This window comes from Maniola hyperantus, chromosome 25, assembly GCF_902806685.2.
Source record: "Maniola hyperantus chromosome 25, iAphHyp1.2, whole genome shotgun sequence".
Taxonomy (NCBI): Eukaryota; Metazoa; Arthropoda; class Insecta; order Lepidoptera; family Nymphalidae; genus Maniola; species Maniola hyperantus.
The window spans coordinates 3,277,824-3,305,642 of NC_048560.1; the positions used below are offsets into that span (position 1 = coordinate 3,277,824).

The 27,819-nt window shown below is 39.5% G+C and overlaps 4 protein-coding genes across 5 annotated transcripts; all 4 read right to left on the reverse strand.

Moving 5' to 3' along the window:
• Positions 1-2,430: 2,430 nt before the first annotated feature.
• Positions 2,431-14,257, reverse strand: LOC117993774 (proton-coupled amino acid transporter-like protein pathetic). 2 transcript variants are annotated; one of them, XM_034981604.2, is made up of 12 exons: positions 14,158-14,257; positions 12,158-12,303; positions 11,050-11,194; positions 10,166-10,296; positions 9,355-9,439; positions 7,788-7,926; positions 5,560-5,757; positions 5,169-5,274; positions 4,464-4,577; positions 3,757-3,856; positions 2,864-2,958; positions 2,431-2,522 (listed from the first exon to the last, which is right to left on the reverse strand). In XM_034981604.2, the coding sequence occupies exons 1-12, from the start codon at positions 14,173-14,175 to the stop codon at positions 2,447-2,449; spliced, it is 1,353 nt and encodes a 450-aa protein (XP_034837495.1). In that variant the 5' UTR covers positions 14,176-14,257; the 3' UTR covers positions 2,431-2,446. The 2 variants fall into 2 exon arrangements, 1 of the variants encoding a protein (XP_034837495.1); XR_011238183.1 differs by lacking the exon at positions 2,431-2,522 and having other exon boundaries at positions 2,939-2,958; positions 4,460-4,577.
• Positions 14,258-15,596: 1,339 nt separating this feature from the next.
• Positions 15,597-18,597, reverse strand: LOC117993773 (uncharacterized; the record flags this gene model as incomplete). Its single annotated transcript, XM_069507330.1, has 3 exons — positions 15,597-15,897; positions 17,092-17,276; positions 18,415-18,597. Coding segments are annotated over 3 exons (669 nt in total), but the record flags the coding sequence as incomplete, so codon positions are not given.
• A 220-nt stretch (positions 18,598-18,817) lies between these two features.
• On the reverse strand, positions 18,818-22,633 carry LOC117993791 (uncharacterized). The gene is made up of 4 exons (XM_069507331.1): positions 22,449-22,633; positions 21,634-21,843; positions 20,312-20,496; positions 18,818-19,118 (listed from the first exon to the last, which is right to left on the reverse strand). Exons 1-4 carry the CDS (start codon positions 22,503-22,505, stop codon positions 18,818-18,820), a joined length of 753 nt encoding a protein of 250 aa, XP_069363432.1. The 5' UTR covers positions 22,506-22,633.
• Positions 22,634-24,933: 2,300 nt separating this feature from the next.
• On the reverse strand, positions 24,934-27,002 carry LOC117993798 (uncharacterized). The gene is made up of 3 exons (XM_034981662.2): positions 26,910-27,002; positions 26,035-26,256; positions 24,934-25,209 (listed from the first exon to the last, which is right to left on the reverse strand). Exons 1-3 carry the CDS (start codon positions 26,967-26,969, stop codon positions 24,934-24,936), a joined length of 558 nt encoding a protein of 185 aa, XP_034837553.1. The 5' UTR covers positions 26,970-27,002.
• Between the last annotated feature and the right edge of the window lie 817 nt (positions 27,003-27,819).

The window sequence follows — 27,819 nt, forward strand, 5'->3', positions numbered from 1 at the left end:
ATATTCTATGAAACATCACAATTTTTTTGTGACATCCAAAGTTAATTATTGAAATATGCAACAGTTGCATATTTCAATAATTAACTTTGGATGACCTCACTGGCACAGTAGTGAGGAGGTCTTATGTTTGAGAGACTCCGGATTCGATTCCCGGCATGGGTAATTCATAATTTCTACATTCGCCTTAGTCTGATGAGAGGCTTCGGCCGTGGTTACAGTTAGAACATTATGGAATACGCAGGCAGATAGGCAGCGCACCAATGTATGGCTCAAATCATATCTAGATAATAATAGAAGGCAAAAATAGCTGAATATAATATCGTGCCAAAATTAGGCATAGAGGTGGCATTACAACCTAAAGACGGACGGACTTACCATCCAGCGAGGCAATTGCAACTACAGTTCTTGCAATTCACGAAGGCGAGTGAACTTTACTTGTGGTTACGTCGTATACACGGGTATTGCGTAAGTGTGCGTGCATGTCGGACCAATCAGTCGCGAGCAAGCGCTCGCAAACGCACACATTTAGTGTACCTACCTTACTTATACCGATACAACTAAAACACAAACATGAGCCACTCGCCTTCGTGAAATGAAAAAAACTAGGTATACCAGAAAAATGCAACTTATCTAATTATCTTATATAATGTTAGTTATGAAGATAATTAGATAGGTTGAATTTTCCCGATAGTTGCAATTGCCTCGATCGACTAGGTTTAAAAACCTATATCTATCTAAGCAGACGAAATCTCAGGAAAAAATGTAGTAAAACTTGAAAAGAGATCAATATTACAGGTAGGTAACTGTTCAAAATTGAAAAAAGAGCAACAGCTGAGTTTCTTATCGGCTATTCTCACTAGAATCTTCTTTCCGAACCGGTAGCAAAGTCTTAACATATTATCATAAGTAGTACAAGCAGTCCCATATGTGATAAATAAATTATTCATTTAGTTTCATTCAAATAATTTCGCGTGAAATCCGTGTGCCACTGATTTCCATGTCACCGATGCATGGTCAGTCGCGTGCACAGGGGTCAAAGCCAGGGTAAGCAGTAGTTAGGAAGGTACCTACTTACATTGAGCATTAAGCTATTTCAACTAGGGTAACTATTTCTTGGGTAAGCAGTGCTTTTATGCCTCTATGAGCTGCACGCCACTGTGCATGGTGACATGGTGGCACTCAATTCGACAAGTGTGTCCGTTCATTGTGTCAATCTGTATTCATTAACGCTATTTTGTAATGCTCTTCAACTCAAATACCTACTTATTGGTAACATTTTAACAAAGCTAGAAATAAATTTTGAATGAACAGGTTTAGGTAGTTTTACACAAGTTTAAAAAAAACCGGCCAAGTGCGAGTCAGTCTCGCGCAACGGGGGTTCCGCACTACGGTCGTATTTTTTCGACATTTTGCACGATAATTCAAAAACTATGATGCATAAAAATAAATAAAAATCTGTTTTAGAATGCACAGGTGAAGTCCTTCCATACGATACCCTACTTGATATAGTAGAAAATTGGAAATATTTTTTTTTATTTTTTTTATTTAGATACAAGTTAGCCCTTGACTGCAATCTCACCTGGTGGTAAGTGATGATGCAGTCTAAGATGATAGCGGGCTAACCTGGAAGGGATATGGCAGTTTTGATTAAACCCATACCCCTTTGGTTTCTACACGGCATCGTACCAGATTATAGTATAGTAGTAGTATACAGAATAGTACTAATTATTCGTTCATGACTACTTTCCTCTTGTCTTGAGGTACGGAACCTTAAAAAAGTTTCAAAATCTTTTTTCTTTCTTTTAAAACGTCTTTATTATCTTTACATATTAAGATGAAGATGATAATTTTCGTTCCAATCCAATCCAATCCAATCCATCAGCCTGTTTGCGTCTACTGCTGGACATAGGCCTTTCCAAGAGCACGCCACCAAACACGGTCCTCCGCCTTCCTCATCCAACCGCTCCCCACCACCTTCTTCTTTATCTTTATTTATTTATTATCATGGATAGCCGTGAAACCGTTAAATCTTATCTGACTATAGGTATGAGGCTATGTAAATAACCAGTTTCATTTAGTTTTATAAACAATGTATGTAATACTAGTTATCTACAAGTTTGTATATTTATAGGAAAAAGGTAGATATATTATGATTTGTATAATTGTGATAAGTCTGTCTGTCTGTCTGCTAGCTTTTCACGGCCCAACAGTTTAACCGATTTCCATGAAATTTGGTACAGAGTTAGCTTACATCCCAGGGAAGGTAGGCTACTTTTGATCCCGGAAAATTAAAGAGTTCCCACGGGATTTAATAAAATACCTAAATCCACTCGGACGAAGTCGCGAGCATCATCTAGTGCATTATAATGTGGTACACAGAACAAAGTATGCAAACTAGGTATTTTTAAAATAAAAGTCATTGTATTAAATAATATAATAATTTTATTTACCACGAATAAAAAGCACCTCCACCTAAGAATAAACCGAAAAGTATGAAGCTAAGATTCTTTAGTAGCGAAAACCTGAAACAAACTTAGGTTTGAAATTTGTGTAGTCCACGCTACGTCCGCGTGCATAAGCTAGTTTATAAATAACTAGATGATGCCCGCGACTTCGTCTGTGTGGATTTAGGTTTTTGAAAATCTCGTAGGAAATCTTTGATTTTCCGGGTTAAAAAGTAGCCTATGTCCTTCCCCGGGATGCAAGCTATCGCTGTACCAAATTTCGTCAAACTCAGTCGAACGGATGGGCCGTGAAAGGCTAGCAAACAGACAGACTGACAGACAAACAGACGGACAGACAGGCAGACACACTTTCGCATTTATAATATCAGTATGGAGTATGGATAATTAATTAATATTACCTAAAAATAAATTTCCTTGGTTCCTTCCACGTTATCAAGGTCTCCATTATCGCTGGGAATATAAACACTAAAAACGCCGTGAAGAAGTTTCCCAGCTGAAAAATTGACCTAGGTATATTTAGTTAGGTAAGTGTGAATTAGCAAAATTAATTAATTAATTAATTACATTTGTGCAAAGTGAAAAAGAAAAACTGAAGAAATCTCTTTTTATGGTAAGGGCTCGTACGGTTTGTTGTACCTAACCTACCCATTTTTTGCAAAGGAGTGTATAACATGGGGTGCCAGCCAGGTAACCTCCCAGTGTGCCTGGGTGCTGCTGGTCCCTTTTGGATGCATCGGGCATCCAAGGGGGAAGAGTAGTATTCGGGCCGGTGCACCCCGGTAACATGGCTAATAATCTCTCTTCGGGGATATTGTTAGCCATGGCTAATGACCTGGCAGGGGGAAGGTTTCTCCGCGTGTCCCTCTGACTAGCAGAGGGCGCAGCGGACGAGGCGGAGTCTGCAGTTGTCGCCCGTTGGGTCCCCGGGTCGGGAGGCGCACGCACTTGGTCGGTGCGCCTCGGACGTTCGGTGTGGGGACCTCGTGAGCGGGGTCCCCGGTGGAGGGTCCGCCTCGGCGGATGTCGCTGACTGGGTCGCGGTGGTTTGCTTCGGCGTTCCCGTGACCCAGTCACCAGGCGACGCGCAGGAGCGTCGCTGGGTTTTAGTGGGTATTCCGGTCGCCTCTCGGCCGGCGAGTTCCACATACCTTCCCTCCAGTTGGTTGGCTGGCTGGTTAGCTGGCTGGCTTCCAGGAGGGGGGAAGCGTAAACGCATTTCCCAGCTTTAAAAAAGGAGTGTATATAACATAACAAATACTGGTATAGACATCTAGACTAGACTATCACTTACAAAAGTCATCCAAGTTCCCAAGTTCGGAAATGCGATGGACAGACAGGATATCAGAAAGACGTATATTGTCCTAAACAAACGCTCCCAAATTCCACGTTTCCTGAAATTGTAAAATATTAAGTTAACTAATTTTATTGGCAGAAACAGAACTGTCACTTCTGTTTTACTTACTCAACTAACAACTTACTAAAAACAAGAAATTAGGAATAAATTAGAAAATAATATTATATTACTAGCTGATGCCCGCGACTTCGTCCGCATGGAATAAGGTTTTCGAAAATTCCGTGGGAACACTTTGATTTTCAGGGATAAAAAGTAGCCTATGTCCTTCCCCGGGATGCAAGCTATCGCTATACCGTTCGTTAAAATCGGTTGAATGGATGGGCCGTGAAAAGCTAGCAGACAGACAGACAGACGGACAGACAGACACATTTTCGCATTTATAATATTAGTATATGGATGGCAAAATAGAAAAGTTTTTCTATTTTAAAAATCCCTTATGAACTCTTGCATTTTCCGGGAAATAAATTAGCCTGTGTCTATTTCTAGGACGCAACGTTAGCCTCTGTAACTTTTGTCAAAATCGGTTTAACCGATGGGCCGTAAAAAGTTAGCAGACGCACAGACAGACAGACAGAATTTTACACTTATAATATTACTAATAAGTAGGTAGTAAGGTCAGTATGGATATGAATTTACATACTGACCTCTTAAAATGCCTCGCAAGGTAGTGCCATATTATTCTGAACGGAACCCAAAAGTGTACGGCAAATGTGACCCCCAAAGTGATCGCTAGCAAACCTTGCATTATTATGAGAATCCTGAAAGATTCAAGAAAATACATTTTATGCCTACCTTATGCCCAATAAAAAAAACAGTTAAGTTCGAGTTGGACTCGCACACGAAGGGTTCCGTATAAAATATTTTAACATTTTTCTGTGCAAGTTAATGACAACAGCGCCATCTATATGTGATTTGGTAAATTATTTTTTAATTACTAAATTTTTGTGATGTTACCACAAATTCAAGGTTTTCGGATTTATTCCTCTACTTGTGCTATAAGACCTGCTAAATTTTATGATTCTAGGTCAACGAGAAGTACATTATAGGTTTTCTTAACAGACACGACGGACAGACAGACAGACAACAAAGTGATCTTTGTAAAGATGACCCCACTTTTTTGGATGTAACATCCATCCATGTCACCCGGACCATAATAACGAATCGATTGACACCTCAATCATCAAAATCTGCTCAGTAGTTTAGGTGCTACGGTGGAACGCACATAGATACAAACATACATACATAGACTGCTAAAATCATAACCCTTCCATATGGCTGCGCCGTAGTCGGGTAAAAAAAAATTAGTTAAAAACTAAAATAAATAAATTGTTAACTTAAAAAAAACTTACATTTTCGTGGGCATGTGTATCGTGAAAGGAGAATGGCACTGTTCACCCCAGGCCCAGTAACCGAAGAATCCGATTATCATGACCAGTGTCACTACGAAAGGCATTCCTGAAAACAAAATCGGTCAAGTGCGAACTTTGCTTGTTATATTACCAGCTTATTCCCGCGACTTCGTCCGCGTAGACTACATAAATTTCAAACCCTATTTTTCCCTCTTAGGGGTTGAATTTTCAAAAATCCTTTCATAGTGGACATCTGACACTAGCTATCCGCATGCCAAATTTCAACCAGCTCCGTCCAGTAGTTTAATCTGTGCGTTGGTAGATCAGTCAGTCAGTTAGTCAGCTTTTCCTTTCACATAGATAGGTTATTTTAATATAATATATATTTTACCCCATTGCAAAACTGTCCTGAAATACTCAGGTCTCCGCATGTTATTTTCTATAGGTAAAGCGACTCCTATCCCGTTGATGCTGTATAAGCATATGCCAAGGAATCTGAATAATCCATGCATGCTCTTCCATGCAGGCCGTTTGTTGAGGTCTGCCGCTACTGATATGCTGTAGTACATTGTTGTGAGGACGCACAGTACTGAAAAAAAAACCGACCAAGTGCGTGGCGGGCCACGCGCAGTGTAGAGTTCCGTAGTCACAACTTAGGCATGATAGTTTTCCTTTAAAATTGATTATATATACTACTTCTGTGAATTTTTTACGTTCCTACATAATATATACTACCATTTGGCTGATAAAAAGGGGGCCGGGGGGCACTTGACTCTAATAAAAATTAGCACTTTAAAACATCATAATTATTTTACAAACGGATTTAGAAATCGAAAAATGATGTTGCCACACCCCCAGTATTTTTAAAAGACCTATTCAACGATACCCCACAATGGAGTAGACCAGAAAAAAAATCATCCCCACTTTACATGTAGGGGAGCTACCCTAGAAAAAATATTTATCACAATTTTATTTTACCACTTTGTCGGCGTGATTAATATTTATACCCATGCCAAATTACAGATTTCTAGCACTAATAGTCTCTGAGATTAACCGAGAACGGACGGACGGACAGACGGACAGACAGACAGACGGACGGAACTATAAGGGTTCACTACGGAACCCTAAAAAGTTTAAGTAACAATGGACTCGCCATATTTCTTACTAGATGCACGACCCTATACTATTGTATACTATTGTATATTGTGAATGCAAAAGTGTGCTTGTTTGTCATTCAGTCACGCCACAAAAAAGCATGGATCGACTTGATTTTGCATATCCATGCACTTATAGTTAAAGACCAGCTAGCCTAACATGCGCACCACGAGAAAATTTTGTCTACGCATTTACTCGTCTTATTTGTTTGAAAAAAACACGAGATAATGCGTAGACAAAATTTTCTCGCGGGGCGCATGTTAGGCCCTCTGGAGAGTGACATAGACTAGGTACTTTTTATTCCGAAAAATCAAAGAGTTCCCACAGGATTTTTTAAAACTTTCATTTACGCGAACAAAGTCCCAGGCATCAGCTAGTAAGTTAAATATTTATTAATTAATTTTTAGGGTTCCGTACTTGAAGGTTACTATTTCAGAAAGTGTAGTCAATATAGCGCCACATATCGGAAAACACTGGTACTACTGTATCAAATCAAGCGTGATGTTAGGTTAGGTACCTAAGAGTTTTCCAGGCAGTGCCTTTGTTTGGCCTAGGCCAAGACGAGGGTACAACCTCATGGCCACGCAGTTCCAATAATTGCCAATAGATGGTGTAACTAACTAGATTTAAATCACTAAACTAGCTTATTCTTGCGATTTCGTCCGCGTGGACTACACAAATTTCTAACCCCTATTTTACCGCTCTAGAGGTTGAATTTTCAAAAATTCTTTGTTAGCGGATGTCTACGTCATAATAGCTCTATTTGTCTGCCTGTCTTTTGATGACTACAGTCCAAGACCCTATTTTGTAAGAAGAAACGTTACAAGGATAAGGCTCGGAAGACTCGTTCACGGCACGGTCTGCTGTGACCTCATACAAATTTCGAACGGTCGGCAACGGTCTAGCATAAATTCGTTATTAACCCGTTTACTAAAAGATTGAACCTGGCGTCGATTAAAAATTTAAATTTTTATTTATTTATTTATTTTATTTTTATTATTCATGTACCAAAAATTAGTTACAAAGTAATAATAAATTAAGTTACATCGGAAATGCTTATCTCTAAACAGAGATTTCTTCCAGCTTCCCATTCAAGGTTGTGAGTAAGGCGTATCAAGAAGTGGAATAGGTCTACGGTACTAGAATCTAATAAACTACATAAATATCTATATATATATATATATATCTATATAAATATCTATGTATATATATTTTTGTCTGCCACATGTTGAGTTTTTAATTTTTTTTAATCGATGCCAGGTCTAATCTTTTAGTAAACGGGTTGTAGGTAGGTACTTAACTACTTACCAACAACCACTAGGTGGACGGACGACATCAGACGAGTCGCAGGGAGCCGCTGGATCCAGGCGGCGCAAGACCGTGGCGTGTGGAAGTCCCTACAAGAGACCTATGTCCAGCAGTGTGGACATCTATTGGTTGATGATTATGATGATGATGACTTACCAACAATGAGATCTGCAATCACTGAAAAGGGTGCCAAATATTTCAAGCTTCTTATCACACATAAACCAACCAAAGGTACAGTGATGATTAAAATAAGATAACTCATTGAAATCTGATAGTCTGTTATTGACACTAGTACCTGAAAAGAAAGTTTGTCAAAAATCAGTCAAGTGCGAGTCGGACTCGCATACCAAGGATTCCGTAGAAGTCCAAAAAATTATTTTGAAATTTTTGTATTAGTTGTTAAAGCGGCATTAGAAATACACTTTCTGTGAAAATTTCAACTCTCTTCCTATTGCTGACAGATGGACGGACGGACAGACAGCGGAGGCTTAGTAATATGGTCCCGTTGGCACCCTTAGGATACGGAAAATGAAAATGAAAAAAACTACCTACTACAAAAGGAATTGGATAGGTAGGTACCACTTAAAAAACTTTAAAAAAGTTTATTGTTGCGTCCAAGGAATTTGCATTACCAACTCGTGTGCTCGTGTATTCCCCGAAGTGCCGTCTTCCTTACTTATAGTACGCGACAAGTCGAGATGGCAATCGCGGAGGAAATGCCCCGCACACTCACAAAGATCCGCGCTAACCAGGTGCGGACGAGCGCGGGTAAGGTGCGGGTTTGCGGGCCGTCTCCCCGCCTCATACCCCGTTTGCCATCTCAACCTGTCACGGACTATACCTACGAGTCTTACCGGCTTCCTACCACTGATTTACAAAGTCTAAATAAAGCTTTAAAGGCAGGACATTGATATAACTTTATAAGTATCCAAAGATATTAATATGTATCTAATGTATAAAAATAAATTCGCCAACGCTTATGTAATGTGTCGTTACTTTTAACTCTTTCTATGTTAACCTAATGTAGCGTTTAAACTATCGTGAGTGATTTCCATTATATACAACTAGCTGATGCCCGCGAATTCGTCCGCGTGGAATTAGGTTTTTTAAAAATCCCGTGGGAACTCGTTGATTTTCCGGGATAAAAAGTAGCCTATGTCACTCTCCAGGTCTTTATCTATACCCATGCAAAAAATCACGTCAATCCGTTGCACCGTTGCGACGTTATTGAAGGACAAACCAACAAACCAACAAACCAATAAACCATCAACCAACAAACAAACACACTTTCGCATTTATAATAAGGGTACTGATATCTGTCACCGGTTTTACTCACGTATTTAGTCGGCGTTAGCTCGACTAGTTTCGAACCCATCCGGGGTCCTTTTTCAAGCCACCCACCTCAGCCACCCTCACAACGGGCTCTACGAGCAGTGGCACGCACAGCTCGCAGTCACAACCGCGACGCGTGCGCCAAGTGACTCCCTTGAAAAAGGACCCCTAATGGGTTCGAAACTCGTCGGGCTAACGCCGACTAAATACGTGAGTAAAGCCGGTGACAGATATTGTTAACCTAATGCTTGGAAGAGGTAATTTTGTTATTAATTCTATTTCTATTTCTAAAACCTAGGCGCTAATTTATTTCCACCACTCTGTATCTTGGGTTTCTGTATTAATGACTGCAAAAAATATATATTATATTTAAAGAAGCCAAGCAACTTACCTGTTTAAGTGTCTGCGCTATCATTATTTCGAAAACACAACATGTACCATTGAAGTATAAAAACAAAAAGATGTCCGTCAGATATCTGAAAAAATAGAGCGACAGATATTATTGAAAATTTATACGTGCTTATGAATGAAAATTAATAATTATTAGATACAGAACCACCACCAACCAGAACGCTGACAAAAACGAAGACAGGTGATAGAACTGATGATTACTGATATGATACTACAAAAAAACACGAAAAATGTACTAAAAATCCTATATTTTGTAAAAGTTTACGATATATTGCAAAATAATAAAACATCTGACTGACGCTACAGGTCAACGAACGTTGCGTAGATAAGCCACTCGGAGTCAATGCCGCGTCGTAGGCGGGTCATTGACCCGAGTTTTGCATGCTATACAATGCGGGTTCGAAAATACTAAATCACTAAAACTATAAAATGAGGCAAATGGTTATTGATATTGGACTGTGTTTAGGTTGTATAATAATAATGCTAAGTTTTTTTTGCCAGCGTTCTAGTTACATCCTGTATATTATACAATATACGGGGGGTAACTAACAGTGATTAGAAAACTTGGGTAATTAAGTTAGGTACGAATCCAAAGCATATATAAGTGTGTCTGTCTGTCTACAAGCTTTTCACGGCCCATCAGCAAACGCTCGCACACTTTTATTTTATTTTACTTTAAATAATATACCAATGAGAGTTAAATACCGTGAAATGCTAGACTTTGAATAGAGTTCCGTTGACATCTATCGGCTACGGAACCCAAGAAAAGTTTGTGGAATGTTGTTAATCACCTAAACGCCTTACTAAACCGTCTGCAAGACTTCAAAGGCCCCGTCGCTATGGCAACCTCTGCTAAGTCGGGATAAGACAGCTTTGGCACTCGCAGCCTCCCATACATTGTCTGCGCTGATTTTACTAGCATCTAGGGAAAGAGTAGACAGTAAAGTTGAAAATATTTCGCTGTTTCTTTTTCATCTCATTTTTTTGCTTTTACTTTTTGGGGTTCCGTACCCAAAGGGTAAAAACGGAGCTTATTAATGTCACTCTGCTGTCTGTCTGTCCGTCTGTATGCGTGTAGAACACCAGCAAAAACGAAGACAGGTCATAGTACTGATGATTACTGGTATGCCACAAAAGAAAATATTAAAAAATCGTACATTTTGTAAAATTTCACGATATATTGAAAATAAAACATCTGACTAACGCTAGAGGTCAACGAACGTTGCGTAAGTATGCCGCGTCGTAGGTAGGGCATTGACACCAGTTTTGCACGCTATGCATTTGATTGGTTTGAAAAATACTAAAAATAAATCACTAAAACTACAAAATGAGGCAAATGGTTATTAGTATTGGATTGAGTTTAGAATTTTAGATATTATAACAACTAGCTTATGCTCGCGACTTCGTTCGCGTGGACTACTCAAATTTTAAACCCCTATTTCACCCGCTAAGAGGTTGAATTTTCAAAAATCCTTTCTTAGCGGATGCCTACGTTATAATAGCTATCTGCATGCCAAATTTCAGCCCGATCCGTCCAGTTTGAATTGTGCGTTGATAGACAGTCAGTCAGTCAGTCACCTTTTCCTTTTATATATTTAGAAGATAACGCTTAGTTTTTGCTAGCGTTTTGGTTACACCCTATACTAACTTCTCTCCGTGGACAGAGTATACTTACCCACATACTGTAAGACACAAGGAACCCTACTACGAATGTCAGGCCCAATGAAGTCCAAATTCCTCCACACATGTAAGCCTCATGCATGCCAAGTATACCAGCGCCAAGACAACTCTTTATGAGATGAGCGGTCGATTCTATTACACTGAAAAATACACAACAAACAATTTGAAAATACTACAAACAATATGAGACCACTTCAGCTTCGCAACCCGTTGAAAGACATCGGTTACTACCAGAGTAACCGACGTCTCGTCTTCTCCTACGGATCATTCTCATTTCTGATTTGATCACGTAGAGAAACTCCAAGCATAGCTAGCTATCACCATCACCCGCTGAGTGACTCTGAGCTTTTTTATGAGGCCCATAGTTATCGACCATGTCTCGGATCCATAATATTATGTCATCACTGGTAGCACGCACTGTTCGAAGACTTTAGTCTTCAAGCACTGAGTGGACGAGATGACATAGGTACGCTGCCCGGCCGAGTTGGATTCGGCGTTTAACTTCTTTCTCGAAATTGGACTTACCTAGCTGATATATTGTATGTCCCAAATAAGTATATACATACTCGTTTACAATTTCGACTCCAGAGCTCTCAACGATTAAGAAGAAAGAACGAAAAAATGTTTATTTTTTAAAGCTGTACCACACATTACCAGTTAGGTTATCCCGGCGCCTCTAATACTTGAGTAGTAAAGTCAAAAGACCTCAAGTAGAAGAAGCGCCGGAATAAAGTATGTCATGTGTGGCACAACCCGAAAAAAAAGGTCCCTACTCAGCAAAAATGCCATAATATATCTTGCATACAAAAACATACAGCGCTGGTTTTCAGTATGAACCAGATTACTGGTTGGATCTTTGTGCCAGATCCTTTTTTTCCAAGTACATGCAAGCTGTGGAACCAACTCCCTTCGGCAGTGTTCCCACTATAGATTACAACATGGGGTTATTCACGGGGCGCAACACATTCCTGAAAGGCCGGGAACGCATTGGCAGTATTCATAGGCGGCGGTAATCACTTACCATTAGGTGATCTATCTGCTCATTTGCTCGCTACTTTTATAAAAAATACATGATTACAAAATATAGGATAATATCATCATACTTGGTAGGATATATATTCTTTCTCTCAGCAGCATAGTCATAGTCGATCATCTCAACCCCCGGATAGTCATTGTAGTCATCGATAGATTCCTTGTCTAAATACTTGTTTACTTCCAGCTCAAGAGTGCTTAGGGAGGAGTCATCGTCCTAGACAGAACAAACACAGATATTGCCATCATCATCAACCCAGTGACGGTTCACTACCACAGTTCTGACAACCTACGCAGTGGTAAACGCTGTGGTCTTGTTAGAGGGAGGTCCCGGGCTTAATTCCTGGCAGAGGTTTGGAATTTTATAATTTCTTAATTTCTAGTCTAGTCTGGTGGGAGGCTTCGGCCGTGACTAGTTACCACGGGTACTACCAGCAAAGCCGTGCCGCCAAGCGATTTAGCGTTCCGGTACGATGCCGTGTAGAAACCAAAGGGGTATGGATTTAATAAAACCGCCGTACCCCTTATAAATTAGCCCGCTTCCATCTTAGACTGCATCATCACTTACCACCAGGTGAGATTGCAGTCAATGGCTAACTTGTATCTGAATAAAAAAAGCTTCACAAGTAAAGGTTTAAAAAAAAAGCTGTCGCGTTCTATAGGCACATCTCGTGTGTGTGTGTAGGTGCACCTCGTGTGTGTGTGTGTGTGTGTGTGTTGGTGTCCGTGAAATCACAGCGACACGCGTAGTCCATGAAAATCGCCACGAAAATGTGGTAATGTACCGCAAATTTTGGCGGTGATTTACAAAGGTGGCCGACGGTCGAAATGATTTATCTCGAAATTTCCAAAACGTTGAACCCGAATAGAAACAATGCAGGTCTGGGCGCACGCTAGCATGCACGGTAGCATGCAAGCTCGCTTTGTTTGTCAAAGCTATTAGTAATCACAACTAGAATAATAATGGCTATGATATTGTACTACTTAGTTGTAACATAGGTAGGTACATTGTAGTCCTGAATGTATCAATATATTTTTGCGAAACCTACATCCTCCATATTAATATTATAAATGCGAAAGTGTGTCTGTATATCTATCTGTCTGTGTCTGTCTGCTAGCTTTTCACGGCCCAACAGTTTAACCGATTTTGACGAAATTTGGTACATAGTTAGCTTACGTCCCGGGGAAGGACATAGGTTTCTCCAAAGTACTACATGATGCCCGCAACTTCGTCTGCTTGAATGTAGGTTTTTTTTAAATCCCGTGGGAACTCTTTAATTTTCCCGGATAAAAAGTAGCCTATGTCCTTTCCCCGGGATGCGAGCTATCTCTGTACCAAATTTCGTCAAAATTGGTTTCACGGATGGGCCGTAAAAAGCTAGCAGGCAGACAGACAGACGGACAGACAGACACACTTTAGCATTTATAATATTAAGTATGGAAGTATGGATATGGATTATGACTATTATAACTAGAAATGGGGTTAGGAAGGCTTTAGACTACAAAAACACAAGAAAAAGGTTCTCCTACAAGATTTACCGTAAAACTTCATCTTTTAATTATTACCACAGTTTAACGATCCGCCTACTCAAAATTACCCAAGACAAGTATGAAGTACTTACCGTTTCATATTTTGCTGTCCGAATATCTTTTTTTTGGTGTTCCTTGAAAATTAAGAAATCATTCGTTATGCATAGTGTAGGTATGTTCTATTTAAATACCTAGTCCTACACACTTCGGTAGTGGGTATAATGCTGCCTCTTAAAGTATACCTATCCTATATTATACTTAATAAATAAAATTGTGTCTGTCTGTAATTTCGAAATATGGTTATTTGAACTGTACCTACCATAATTGAATCACAATCATAAGCTAGTCTGGCATGGTCAGAATCGGCGGAGCGAGACCAATAATAATAAAATTAATCTATGGATAGGAATGATAATCTGATATTTTGAGAATCTGGTAGGTATACCTTACTACTCGGTGTATACCTAATATAATGGTAGGTATACCTAATGCTTTGAAGGTACCTACTAAAATATGTGACTTTTAGCATAATATAATTTACCTCTGGTGGAGAATCCATAATCTAAGCAATAGTCATGGTATTAGGTACTTAGTATAAATATATAAAGCCTACAAACTCGGTACAAATCGAGTAGGTGATGCAAATTATTCAAACGTATTTCTTGTATTACTTGTAAAATTATCTTATTGAATAGTTATAATAATGTATAAAGTAGTTATAAAACCTCAAAAGAAAATAAATGGGCTATCTACTAATATCCATAATTCTTATTAATTAAATATTTACACATGTTTCATGTTATTCCGGAATGGGATTTCGTGTGTCATATTTTGCTGACACTGATGTCTGTATGATACTATGACACCGTTTGTCGTATTTTCTTTTTGATTCACCAAGAAGTTCATTTTTATCATTGTAAAGCGTGAAACAAACTATGGGACGCGTCCGTAACAAGCCGCGACCGCGACTGATATGCCGGCTCTAGACAGCTTCGCCCAACACTCCAACAACCACCAAACATCGATAGTGTGGAACCGATCAAAACAGACTCTCCACACATACGTTCCAACCTCATTCACTATGGGGACGTTGCGTTGAAGTGATAGGTGCTTCTGCGAAATACCACTTCCTTACTTTTTTCTTCCTTCTTTCCGTTGTGACAGTCATATTTAGCGTTATAAGTCCCACAAATTGCTGTTGCGCTGGAACCATGTCTCATTAAAAATATACCATCAGCTCGAAACTTCAGTTGCTGACGTCACTAAAATGGCGGCCACGCGCTTTAGCAATTTGCGGGACTTATCGAAATTGACATTTGATTTCCAACATCATTGATAGATGATGAAACACTCGTCACCAACCACTCATCACAGCCATATACCCTCCGCTTCGGGGGCTGTGCCCCATGGGTGCATCTATTGCGCCCTCTGCTCGGGACACTCAGAGAAACGTGCGAACAACATGCCCTCCCTGGCAGGTCAATTAGCCATGGTCAACAATATCCCATGAAGAGAATTTTTTAACCATGTTACCAGGGTATACTGGCCCAAGCGCTGCTCTTCCCGAAAGGGATCCGCAACACTCAGGCACACGGGGAGGTTACCTGGCTGGTACCCCTGCCTCCTGGTCGTACCTACACCTAGCACAAGCTTTACGCTTAGTTGAAGGGGAAAGGGGACTATTAGTCATATTGATAGCTAATCTTACATATATAAAAGGAAAAGGTGACTGACTGACCGACTGACTGATCTATCAACGCACAGCTCAAACTACTGGACGGATCGGGCTGAAATTTGGCATGCAGATAGCTATTATGGCGTAGGCATCCGCTAAGAAAGGATTTTGAAAATTCAACCCCTAAGGGGGTGAAACAGAGGTTTAAAATTTGTGTAGTCCACACGGACGAAGTCGCGAGCATGAGCTAGTATTCTTTAAAAAAAAACAACAATAACTGATTACATTTATTTAGTATCGGTAAATCAACTTCTTAGTTGACCAAATTCAACTTTTATACCTTTGGTACTAATATTCATTTCCTCAGACCCAGCACAGGAGTCATCTTTGCCATTTTCACACTCATCCTTCTCTTCTTCACTTACTTCCTTACTTCTTTCTTCCTCCTCGTCACAGTCATATTTAGCATTACATTGAAATTGACATTTGATTTCTTTAACAATATTGAATTTGTTGTTGCCTTTGTTGTTGCCTTTGTAGTTGCCGTGGTTGTTGCCTTGGTTGTTGCATTTTTCTTGGCATTCGTTTCTGGCGGCGCATCGTAAGCTGTTAATGAGGAAAAAAGTATTATTTTCATACCTAGATCCTTAAATCCTCTTAATTTTTAGGGCTCCGTACCTCAACGTCTCAGTCGCATCCGATATCCGGTATCCTGAGACACCTTATACTTGACGCGGACGGTACCGCTGGGTTTTTTAGTGCTTATGCTGATGGCGGTTAAAAAAATTGCCAGTGAGTAAAAATTAGTATTTTCAATTTTCGAAGATAGAGATAAGATAACTAGGTATGTATATCAAGTGGGGTATCATAATTATGAAAGGGCTTCACCTGTGCATTCTAAAACAGATTTCACTTATTTTTAAGCACCACAGTTTTTGAATTATCGTGTAAAACGTCGAAAAAATACGACTGTAGTACGGAACCTTTTTTTTTTAAATATTCAGATACAAGTTAGCCCTTGACCGCAATCTCACCTGGTGGTAAGTGATGATGCAGTCTAAGATGGAAGCGGGCTAACGTGGAAGGTGTATGGCAGTTTTTACTAAACCCACGCCCCTTTGGTTTCTACACAGCATCGTACCAGAACGCTAAATCGCTTAGCTGCACGGCTTTGCCGGTAGGGTGTTAACTAAGCCTCTTCTTCTAAATCCTCTTCGGTTATGAGCTCACAGCACCAACGAAATCGTCTGCCATTTCATCTGGCAACGATACGTATAGACTTTATTGAAAATGCGCCAACCTTACGAGCTCTCACCTTGCTCAGTGGCCTGTTTCCAGCACCTTGAGACACCAACGTCTATCGGTTTTCTGAACTATGTGCCATTGCCCATTGCGATTTCAGCTTCGCAACCCGTTGAGCTACGTCGGTTACTCTAGTTCTCCTACGGATCTCCTCATTTCTGATTTGATCACGTAGAGAAACTCCAAGCATTACTCCCTCCATTGCCCGCTGAGTGACTCTGAGCTTTCTTATGAGGCCCATAGTTAGCGACCATGTCTCGGATCCTTATGTTATCAAATGTATTCCTGAGTAATATAGGCTACCTGCTGCTAGGTTGGTTACGATTACCCTAGTTCTCCTACGTACCGTAGGAGAACTAGGGTAATCGTAGGTCTGTAGGCTACGGACCTCCTCATTTCTTATTTGATCACGTAGAGAAACTCCAAGCATAACTCCCTCCATCGCCCGCTGAGTGACTCTGAGCTTTCTTATGAGGCCCATATAGTTAGCGGCCTTACCTATTGGACATTCTCAACAGTTGCTTCACAATGGGTGATCGTAGCACCATTTTATCTTCTTCCTGCAGACCTCTTCCTTCTCCTTTGACTCCTTGAAATATGAACCGCTGCCTCTTCTTCTCATCTCGCTGATATGGTTTTTTTGTACTCTTTTTGTACTGTACATGGTGCTGGACTGCTTTATTCTTTGGAATGAATATTAAAAAAAAATTCAGAGTAGGTAGGTACAGTATGAGGCTGAAAGTAATGTACATCGATCTTCAGAAGGAGATAGCAAATTTGTAGAGCACACTCTCTGTTCTTGAGACCGACAAATATAGGTATGAGTGACAGAGACAACGCTTTACAAAGCCGAAATGTCATTCTGAAGGCCAATGTACATTACTTTCGGCCGCGTACTGTACCTATATTTTTGCGCATCGTTTATCCGAAAGAGTTTAAACTTAGTACTGTTATTGTCAGCGCTTGCGGGAAGGTACAATGGTGCTGCGTGACTCATGAGTCGTATTTCTATACGCATGCCGGGCATTGTTAGTTTTCATATAAACATCTAGGTTCTATAGGCCGCGACAGGGTAAGATGGCAATCGGGGTATGAGGCGGGGGGACGCCCCGCACACCCGCACGTCATTCACCTGCGTTAGGTTCCTTCCCCGATTGCCATTTTAAAAAAAAACATTGGCCTTACATTGGCGCTTAAATGGGTTTTTTAATTCGTTTTGCAAACTAAACTTTTACTTGCACATGAAAATTTTCGTGTTCTAAAAAAAATGGGTTTTAGTAGTCGTTAGTGAAAGTATTGCTGAAATCAACATCCGTGGAGTATGGCCTTCGCAATTAAAACCAATTTCAAATAGAGTTCAGTAATCAGTCGGAGCTCTCACTTTTGAAGAGACGGTAAAGCGGAGTATAAATTAACGGAATAAATTGCAAGTTTGCATTTTCTATTTCCGTACCTGTATTTCTGTTTTACATGCGCAAAAAACCTATGTGAATTTCTTTATTCCACCATAACTTTTAATGCTGGAACCATTGATATAAATGACAAGATATGGTCAAGCGAACAAAATTTTTCACGGTTTAGAAACCAAATAAATCAGCGCCACCTCTTAGATACTAAGGTTTTTTTTTTAAAGAATATTAGCCACGTTAAATGACTAATATTCCCCTTTCCTCTCCAATTAAGCGTCAGGCTTGTGCTAGGAGTAGGTACGACAATAGTGCAATAGGCGGGGTTTGAACCGTCGACCTTTCGGTTTTCAGTCCACTCCTACACCGGTTGAGCTATTGAGGCTCTAAAATTTGAGATGAGGAATAAATATACCTGGTCATGTCCCAACAAATGATGCACCAGATAGACAGCTTCATCACTGGTATCTGATGATAACACCTGGTCCACCTGAGCTCTGTTCTTGACTGCAGAGTTTTTGTCAAGGACAATGATGAGCGGTTGCTTATGTTGATGCAATCTGTTACTCAGTAAGGATAGGTGGTTTGAAGAGTCCCGTTAACGTAAACTACTGGACGGATCGGGCTGAAATTTGGCATGCAGATAGCTATTATGGCGTAGGCATCCGCTAAGAAAGGATTTTGAAAATTCAACCCCTAAGGGGGTGAAACAGAGGTTTAAAATTTGTGTAGTCCACACGGACGAAGTCGCGAGCATGAGCTAGTATTCTTTAAAAAAAAACAACAATAACTGATTACATTTATTTAGTATCGGTAAATCAACTTCTTAGTTGACCAAATTCAACTTTTATACCTTTGGTACTAATATTCATTTCCTCAGACCCAGCACAGGAGTCATCTTTGCCATTTTCACACTCATCCTTCTCTTCTTCACTTACTTCCTTACTTCTTTCTTCCTCCTCGTCACAGTCATATTTAGCATTACATTGAAATTGACATTTGATTTCTTTAACAATATTGAATTTGTTGTTGCCTTTGTTGTTGCCTTTGTAGTTGCCGTGGTTGTTGCCTTGGTTGTTGCATTTTTCTTGGCATTCGTTTCTGGCGGCGCATCGTAAGCTGTTAATGAGGAAAAAAGTATTATTTTCATACCTAGATCCTTAAATCCTCTTAATTTTTAGGGCTCCGTACCTCAACGTCTCAGTCGCATCCGATATCCGGTATCCTGAGACACCTTATACTTGACGCGGACGGTACCGCTGGGTTTTTTAGTGCTTATGCTGATGGCGGTTAAAAAAATTGCCAGTGTGTAAAAATTAGTATTTTCAATTTTCGAAGATAGAGATAAGATAACTAGGTATGTATATCAAGTGGGGTATCATAATTATGAAAGGGCTTCACCTGTGCATTCTAAAACAGATTTCACTTATTTTTAAGCACCACAGTTTTTGAATTATCGTGTAAAACGTCGAAAAAATACGACTGTAGTACGGAACCTTTTTTTTTAAATATTCAGATACAAGTTAGCCCTTGACCGCAATCTCACCTGGTGGTAAGTGATGATGCAGTCTAAGATGGAAGCGGGCTAACGTGGAAGGTGTATGGCAGTTTTTACTAAACCCACGCCCCTTTGGTTTCTACACAGCATCGTACCAGAACGCTAAATCGCTTAGCTGCACGGCTTTGCCGGTAGGGTGTTAACTAAGCCTCTTCTTCTAAATCCTCTTCGGTTATGAGCTCACAGCACCAACGAAATCGTCTGCCATTTCATCTGGTAACGATACGTATAGACTTTATTGAAAATGCGCCAACCTTACGAGCTCTCACCTTGCTCAGTGGCCTGTTTCCAGCACCTTGAGACACCAACGTCTATCGGTTTTCTGAACTATGTGCCATTGCCCATTGCGATTTCAGCTTCGCAACGCGTTGAGCTATGTCGGTTACTCTAGTTCTCCTACGGATCTCCTCATTTCTGATTTGATCACGTAGAGAAACTCCAAGCATTACTCCCTCCATTGCCCGCTGAGTGACTCTGAGCTTTCTTATGAGGCCCATAGTTAGCGACCATGTCTCGGATCCTTATGTTATCAAATGTATTCCTGAGTAATATAGGCTACCTGCTGCTAGGTTGGTTACGATTACCCTAGTTCTCCTATGTACCGTAGGAGAACTAGGGTAATCGTAGGTCTGTAGGCTACGGACCTCCTCATTTCTTATTTGATCACGTAGAGAAACTCCAAGCATAACTCCCTCCATCGCCCGCTGAGTGACTCTGAGCTTTCTTATGAGGCCCATATAGTTAGCGGCCTTACCTATTGGACATTCTCAACAGTTGCTTCACAATGGGTGATCGTAGCACCATTTTATCTTCTTCCTGCAGACCTCTTCCTTCTCCTTTGACTCCTTGAAATATGAACCGCTGCCTCTTCTTCTCATCTCGCTGATATGGTTTTTCTGTACTCTTTTTGTACTGTACATGGTGCTGGACTGCTTTATTCTTTGGAATGAATATTAAAAAAAAATTCAGAGTAGGTAGGTACAGTATGAGGCTGAAAGTAATGTACATCGATCTTCAGAAGGAGATAGCAAATTTGTAGAGCACACTCTCTGTTCTTGAGACCGACAAATATAGGTATGAGTGACAGAGACAACGCTTTACAAAGCCGAAATGTCATTCTGAAGGCCAATGTACATTACTTTCGGCCGCGTACTGTACCTATATTTTTGCGCATCGTTTATCCGAAAGAGTTTAAACTTAGTACTGTTATTGTCAGCGCTTGCGGGAAGGTACAATGGTGCTGCGTGACTCATGAGTCGTATTTCTATACGCATGCCGGGCATTGTTAGTTTTCATATAAACATCTAGGTTCTATAGGCCGCGACAGGGTAAGATGGCAATCGGGGTATGAGGCGGGGGGACGCCCCGCACACCCGCACGTCATTCACCTGCGTTAGGTTCCTTCCCCGATTGCCATTTTAAAAAAAACATTGGCCTTACATTGGCGCTTAAATGGGTTTTTTAATTCGTTTTGCAAACTAAACTTTTACTTGCACATGAAAATTTTCGTGTTCTAAAAAAAATGGGTTTTAGTAGTCGTTAGTGAAAGTATTGCTGAAATCAACATCCGTGGAGTATGGCCTTCGCAATTAAAACCAATTTCAAATAGAGTTCAGTAATCAGTCGGAGCTCTCACTTTTGAAGAGATGGTAAAGCGGAGTATAAATTAACGGAATAAATTGCAAGTTTGCATTTTCTATTTCCTTACCTGTATTTCTGTTTTACATGCGCAAAAAACCTATGTGAATTTCTTTATTCCACCATAACTTTTAATGCTGGAACCATTGATATAAATGACAAGATATGGTCAAGCGAACAAAATTTTTCACGGTTTAGAAACCAAATAAATCAGCGCCACCTCTTAGATACTAAGGTTTTTTTTTTAAAGAATATTAGCCACGTTAAATGACTAATATTCCCCTTTCCTCTCCAATTAAGCGTCAGGCTTGTGCTAGGAGTAGGTACGACAATAGTGCAATAGGCGGGGTTTGAACCGTCGACCTTTCGGTTTTCAGTCCACTCCTACACCGGTTGAGCTATTGAGGCTCTAAAATTTGAGATGAGGAATAAATATACCTGGTCATGTCCCAACAAATGATGCACCAGATAGACAGCTTCATCACTGGTATCTGATGATAACACCTGGTCCACCTGAGCTCTGTTCTTGACTGCAGAGTTTTTGTCAAGGACAATGATGAGCGGTTGCTTATGTTGATGCAATCTGTTACTCAGTAAGGATAGGAGGTTTGAAGAGTCCCGTTTGGTTGCCTCGGTGTTTTGCTGTGCCTGTAAATAAATTTTGCTAGTTAAAGAGTTTTTTTTATTATTCACTATAGGCAAACGCTTGACCACAATCACACCTGATGGAAAGTGATGATGAGGCCTAAGATGGGATACGTTTGATGGGACGTCTTGCAGTTCCATGGTAAAATGGTGAAGGGGGGACAAGATCGGAAAGTTCCTAAGCACACTCTCCGAAATACTCGTATATCCTATAAAACACCGATAAGCCGGCGATCTTAGTTTAAAAGGTTTTGACCACCTCCATGACGTAGTTGTAAGCGCTGTGGTCCTGAGTTCAATTCCCGGCCGGGGAAATTTGGGAAGTTATGATCTCCAAATTGTGTCTGGTAAGTAAATAAATTCTGCTAAGTAGTTTAAAAGTTTTTTTTATTATTATTCACTAGTTGATAGCCGCGACTTCGTAAGCGTGGATTTAGGTTTTTAAAAATCCCGTGGGAACTCTTTGATTTCCCAGGATAAAAATGTAGCCTATGTCACTCTCCAAGTGTTTAACTCTAACAATGCAAAAATCACGTCAATCTGTACATGTGACTATTCAAAAGTACTTGTGAAAGTTTAATTGAATAAAAAAATTTTTTTTTACTTACTACAACCAGTAATGTAACAAAGATCGATATTTCCAAAAAAGTTTTAGAGGACGCCATTTTTGTACGATTTCCGCGGCGTCTTTTCCGAGAATAATATTATTTTTGGTTGAAACGTATTTCAGCAAATTTTCGCTTCAATAATTTTAATCAGATGGATTAATTATTTCCTGATTAAGAGGTTTACTTTTATGTCGATATTAATATCTTTTGCTCAGATTTTGCTAATTAAATTTATTTTCGTATTCGGTTTACTTTTCGTAGGTATAGGTATTTAATATTTTGTAGGTATATAAGTCCCGCAAATTGCTATTGTGCTGGAACCATGTCTCATTAACATCGAAATGAGGTCAAAATCTATTAAAATTATGCTCCTGAAAAAGCATATTACACAATCGAATATTATGGAAATGAAAAAAAAACCGGCCAAGTCCGAGTCAGACTCGCGCACTCAGGGTTTCGTACTACAATCGTATTTTATCGACATTTTGCACTATAAATCAAAAACGCCTAAAAATAAATAAAAATCTGTTTTAGAAGGTATAAGTAAATCCCTTTCGTATGATACCCCACTTGGTATAGTAATCTTACTTTGAAAGTTGAAAATAGTAATATTTGTTCATGAACACATTTGAATTTTTTTGCTTGTGATGTAACCACACATTCACAGTTTTCGGAATTTTCCCCTCATGTCTGCTAAAGGACCTACCTTCCTGCCAAATTTCATGATTCTAGGTCAACGGGAAGTACCCTATAGGTTTCTTGATAGACAGACAGACAGACAACAAAGTGATCCCATATGGGTTCCGTTTTTCCTTTTGAGGTACGGAACCCTAGAAAGAGCGTGGATTTGACCTGGAGCTTGTTCCAGCAATGCGCGGGACTGCAGTACTATCACCTTTCTTCATTTTTGCTAGCGTTCTGGTTACACCCTGTATAGATAGTAGAGGGTGTTGCATGAAAGTGTTCTGAGAATTTCCTCATATAAAATGGCTACCCTACACCTGAAATCAGTTTTCCAAGGCATTCCTGAGATATTCCTGCATCGCGGTGTGCTTTGAGTGTCTTAAAATATTTTATCGAAGTCTGAAAAGCGACTGGCTTCTCGAGAGCACGCTTCGACGATCAGGGTGAAGCCAACAAGGATGCTGTTCTTTCATTCGAGAGGGAGAAGATATAGCCAGCTATGCTATTTGCCAAAGTAATGGACCACTTGGTCAAAAAAAAAAACAAATGGATGATTCCAACGATAGCGTGAATTATTGATGATAAATAATTAAAAAATATAATAGCGTCATCCAGACCGAAGCTGCCGAAGCCGAAACGCTTCGAGAAAAGGTACGTAGTGCCCCGTCCTTTAGTTTGGCTCGTCTTGGCGGGGGCACTACCGTGCCCCCTGATTAACGACCTCTGGAATTAAGTCCTCCACAAATTCAGTCATCAAAATAATATACTATTCCTTATGTTTTCGTCAAAAATAGTTGCACCCTGATTGATTTGGTAACAACATGGCATCTTGTCTTTCTTTTTATTCTTTAGGCGACGCGTGATGACAAAGTTTCAAGTGCTGTGTTCTGTAATCTATATTACCATGGCTTTGAATTTTATATGCACAAAAATAATAGAAAGCGATGTGATAGTCAAGTAACCAACTAAGCAGGTATTTTATGTATATTTTGTTTTTGACTGGTCAGAACTCAGAACTTTAAACTCAAGGCATCGAGTTGGGGAGTTAATACTTCTATGTTTCTTTTGCTCATCGTCACAGATTACAGAAGTAACTTCTTTTACCTGTGTTCATGATGTTTTCACGCACAGTCAACGCACATCAACATCGCTGTATTGCTGTATTGCATACACATCGAGTGTAAGCAAAGTTAAACATGCTGGATTACTTACAACGTGCTTGCAACGCGTTTTAATTGTGTCTGACGCGCTTCAAAAAATGTCGCCAAGTGCTAGGATAATTTGTCAAATCATTTTATTTTTATTCTACCTCCGCATGAAATTTCAGATGGTTTTTTTGCATTTAACGTTATGCTTTTAGGCGACGCTTTGTCTGCCTTTAGACGTGTTGCTTTAGTGAACGGGAGCATGTCAAGAGGATAGAATGAGATTTGCGAAAAAATTTCGTTGACAATATTTTTACGAGAGTCTTGCACTGGAGCACTCACTATTTCTATTCAAGGTACTACCTAACTTGAATTTATGATTCAATTCTGTACTGCAACTAGTCACGACTGCCGAAAAAAACTAAAAAAAGGTTTTCAGAGTTCAAAGCTAGCGACATGTTTTTATAGCTCCGAAAAGTTAGAGGTGCGTGCCCGGGATCGAACCCCCGACCTCCGATTAGAAGGCGAACGTCCTAACCACTATGCTATCACAGCTTTTTTTTCACCATACTTGTACGAAATAATACAAATAGATAGATTAAAGATGGTTCATAAAATAAAAGACGATTGCTATCTAAACCCAGTTTTACTTCTTATTAATGCTTACGATGCAACCATTTAGGTGGCATTGTTCTACCACATTTTGGTCTCTTACATATATTTTTCTCCTCCTCCTGGCATACATCGTAATTGTCATACGTTTCTTGACATTGTATAGTGCACTTTACATGCGATTTCTTAGGCTTAGGACATTCTCGATAGCATGAGTTCAGTTGGTTACATCTCTTCCGCAAGGCTTGACGGAGTATGTCTTTGGTCTGCTCGAATTTCATAGCAGCTTCCGCGTCTAAGTGCTCTCGCTCTTCGGTAGTCTAAATATAAAAAAGGAATAGGTGACTGACTGACTGACCAAACTACTGGACGGATCGGGCTGAAATTTGGCACGCAGATAGCTATTATAACGGAGGCATCCGCTAAGAAAGGATTTTTGAAAATTTAACCCTTAAGGGGGTGAACTAGGGATTTGAAGTTTGTGTAGTCCACGCGAACGAAGTCGCGAGCATAAGCTAACCTTTGAAATATATAACAGGACATACATTATGAACTCGCTATTCTTATTTATGTAAACTGGAAATACTTAATACTTAATCTAAATATTATTATACTTACCTACTCTTGTATACAACATTCAAGGGGCGAACTAACAAATTCCTAAAAGGCCGGCAACGCATTGGCGGTTCCTATGGTAATGCAAATGTTCATGGGCGGCGGTAATCACATTAACATCAGGTGACCCACCTGCTCGTTTGCTCGGTATTCTTATTGAAAAAACCGGCCAAGTGCGAATCCAGACTCGCGCACTGAGGGTTCCGTACTACATTCGTATAATCGTAATGATGCTCCACTTGGTATTAGTAATCTTACTTTGAAAGTTGAAAATAGCAATATTTGTTCATGAACACATTTTAATTTTTTTCTTGTGATGTAACCACAAATTCACGGTTTTCAGAATTTTCCCCTGATGTCTGCTATAAGACCTACCTTCCTGCCATCGTGATTTTAGGTGAACGGAAAGTACCCTATAGGTTTCTTGACAGACAGAGAGACAACAAAGTGATCCTATAAGGGTTCCGTTTTTCCTTTTTCCTTTACGGAAAATCAGATACGTCAACCAAATAAAAAATAACAATTGTCACCCTTAACGCATGGTACAGCAAATATGCTTTCTGATCATGTGGTGGTTCCAAAGAGTCAATATCTGGAGCCATATCGTTAGCAAGATCTTCTTCAAGTTTAAGATAATTATTTTCCTTTATATTTTTCCCTTTAGGATAGAGTATTGCTATGTAAGGTGGTTCCACATTGACATTTGATAGCAGTTGAAGAAGATTATCAATTTGTGCGTCTGAAGATCCATTCTGTAAAAAAAAAAAGCCCCACAAGAAACATGTTATTTTGGGATAAATTGCCTATAAAATGTAAATTAGGTTGGGATAATATTAGGTATTTATTGTAAATGTAAAACTGTGTTTGTTTGTTCGTTTGTCTTTCAGTTACACTACAACGGAGAATTTTTTCGTCTTATTAATTAAAGATCTGGAAAGTAACGTAGGCTATGAGTAGGTACGTAGGTACTTATCAACGGAATTTTTAAAATTAACTGAACACCTGACTTTCAAAAAAAATTTTCAAAATCGACTATGATTTGACAAAGTATGGAGTAACATCGACAAAAATTATCATTTCCTATGCCGAAAGATACCTACCTATAGTTTTTAAGAATGAAATCTATCCCATATTATGTTAACTTATTTATTAATATTAATAACAAACATAATATTATTAAGTTAACATATACCTTAAGGGATACGCAATGCAGCGCAACTTAGCACACAAGTGTGCTAAGTTGCGTTCAAGTTCGAATACCTTTACAATTTACAGATAGACATAAAAATGATAAAAATCGTCTAGTTAACGTTTTATTATAAGTAATAGATATATCATTCCTATCATTGGTTATGATTCATAACTACGTCCTTACACCCTAACACAAAAGCAAAGTAAATCTTACCTTCACGACCGAAAATATTAATAGCATAACATTTAAAAGCCGGAGACGTCCTACGCACATGTTGATAAAAAAATCGCTGCCAATCTCAACTCACGCTTGAAACGATTTAATTAAAGGACAAACATTCATCTTAATTAATTATACTTGAGCGGAGATTATTAGCAATTTGTCTCGTTAAGGGTAATTTCCACATTTAAGGGCCTGTACAGATGATGGGGACTTTAAACTTTGCTAAGTGGTTTTGAACTTAAAACATAATAATGATTGAGCGATACAATTTATATGCCAGATTCCGTTTACGAAATATTATAATCACTTACTGTACGCGGCAGAAAGTAATGTACATCGGCCTTTAGAATGACATTTCCAATTTGTAGAGCGATTGTCTTTGTCACTCATACCTATATGACGTTTTGTCGTTCTCAACGACAGAGACAACACTCTACAAATCTGCTATCTCGTTCTAAAGGTCGATGTACATTACTTTCTTCGATCGATAATCTAGGTACTTAGATAAGCTGTATTAGAAACTGTCTGTGAACTGTTTGTTAGTCTGTCTGATTGGCGTTATGTATATTCTGTGGTTTTGGGGATTAAGAACCTATTTTCGTTAGTTTACTAGTGAGAAAGACAATGATAAGACTCAGAAGGAAGAGCATTCTTAAACAAAGTATTACATTCATATTTTGACAATCCAAAAGCACTTGTAAAAGTTTATCAAAAATTTTCTACTTAGGTACTTATTTCTCTAAAATAAACACGTCTCACAAGCGCAGTGCCATAAGCCATTTTTAGGGTTCCGTACGTCAAAGGAAAAACGGAACCCTTATAGGATCACTTGGTTGTCTGTCTGTCTGTCTGTCTGTCTGTCTGTCTGTCCGTCTGTCTGTCAAGAAACCTACAGGGTACT

What these genes read in the sequence shown, in the direction of transcription:
- LOC117993774 (XM_034981604.2), bottom strand. An exon ending in GATTGCAGATCTCATTGTTG is followed by an intron (nt 5,758 to 7,787) that starts GTAAGTCATCAT and finishes TTTTTTTTTCAG; the next exon opens with TACTGTGCGTCCTCACAACA. An exon ending in TGGGAACTTGGATGACTTTT is followed by an intron (nt 2,959 to 3,756) that starts GTAAGTGATAGT and finishes TCAATTTTTCAG; the next exon opens with CTGGGAAACTTCTTCACGGC.
- LOC117993791 (XM_069507331.1), bottom strand. Translation starts at nt 22,505, where the DNA reads ATGGCGTCCTCTAAAACTTTTTTGGAAATATCGATCTTTGTTACATTA. An exon ending in TTGTTACATTACTGGTTGTA is followed by an intron (nt 21,844 to 22,448) that starts GTAAGTAAAAAA and finishes ATTTATTTACAG; the next exon opens with GCACAGCAAAACACCGAGGC. An exon ending in ATTTGTTGGGACATGACCAG is followed by an intron (nt 20,497 to 21,633) that starts GTATATTTATTC and finishes TTCATTCCAAAG; the next exon opens with AATAAAGCAGTCCAGCACCA.
- LOC117993798 (XM_034981662.2), bottom strand. Translation starts at nt 26,969, where the DNA reads ATGTGCGTAGGACGTCTCCGGCTTTTAAATGTTATGCTATTAATATTT. An exon ending in TAATATTTTCGGTCGTGAAG is followed by an intron (nt 26,257 to 26,909) that starts GTAAGATTTACT and finishes TTTTTTTTACAG; the next exon opens with AATGGATCTTCAGACGCACA. An exon ending in TGCTGTACCATGCGTTAAGG is followed by an intron (nt 25,210 to 26,034) that starts GTGACAATTGTT and finishes TTTTATATTTAG; the next exon opens with ACTACCGAAGAGCGAGAGCA.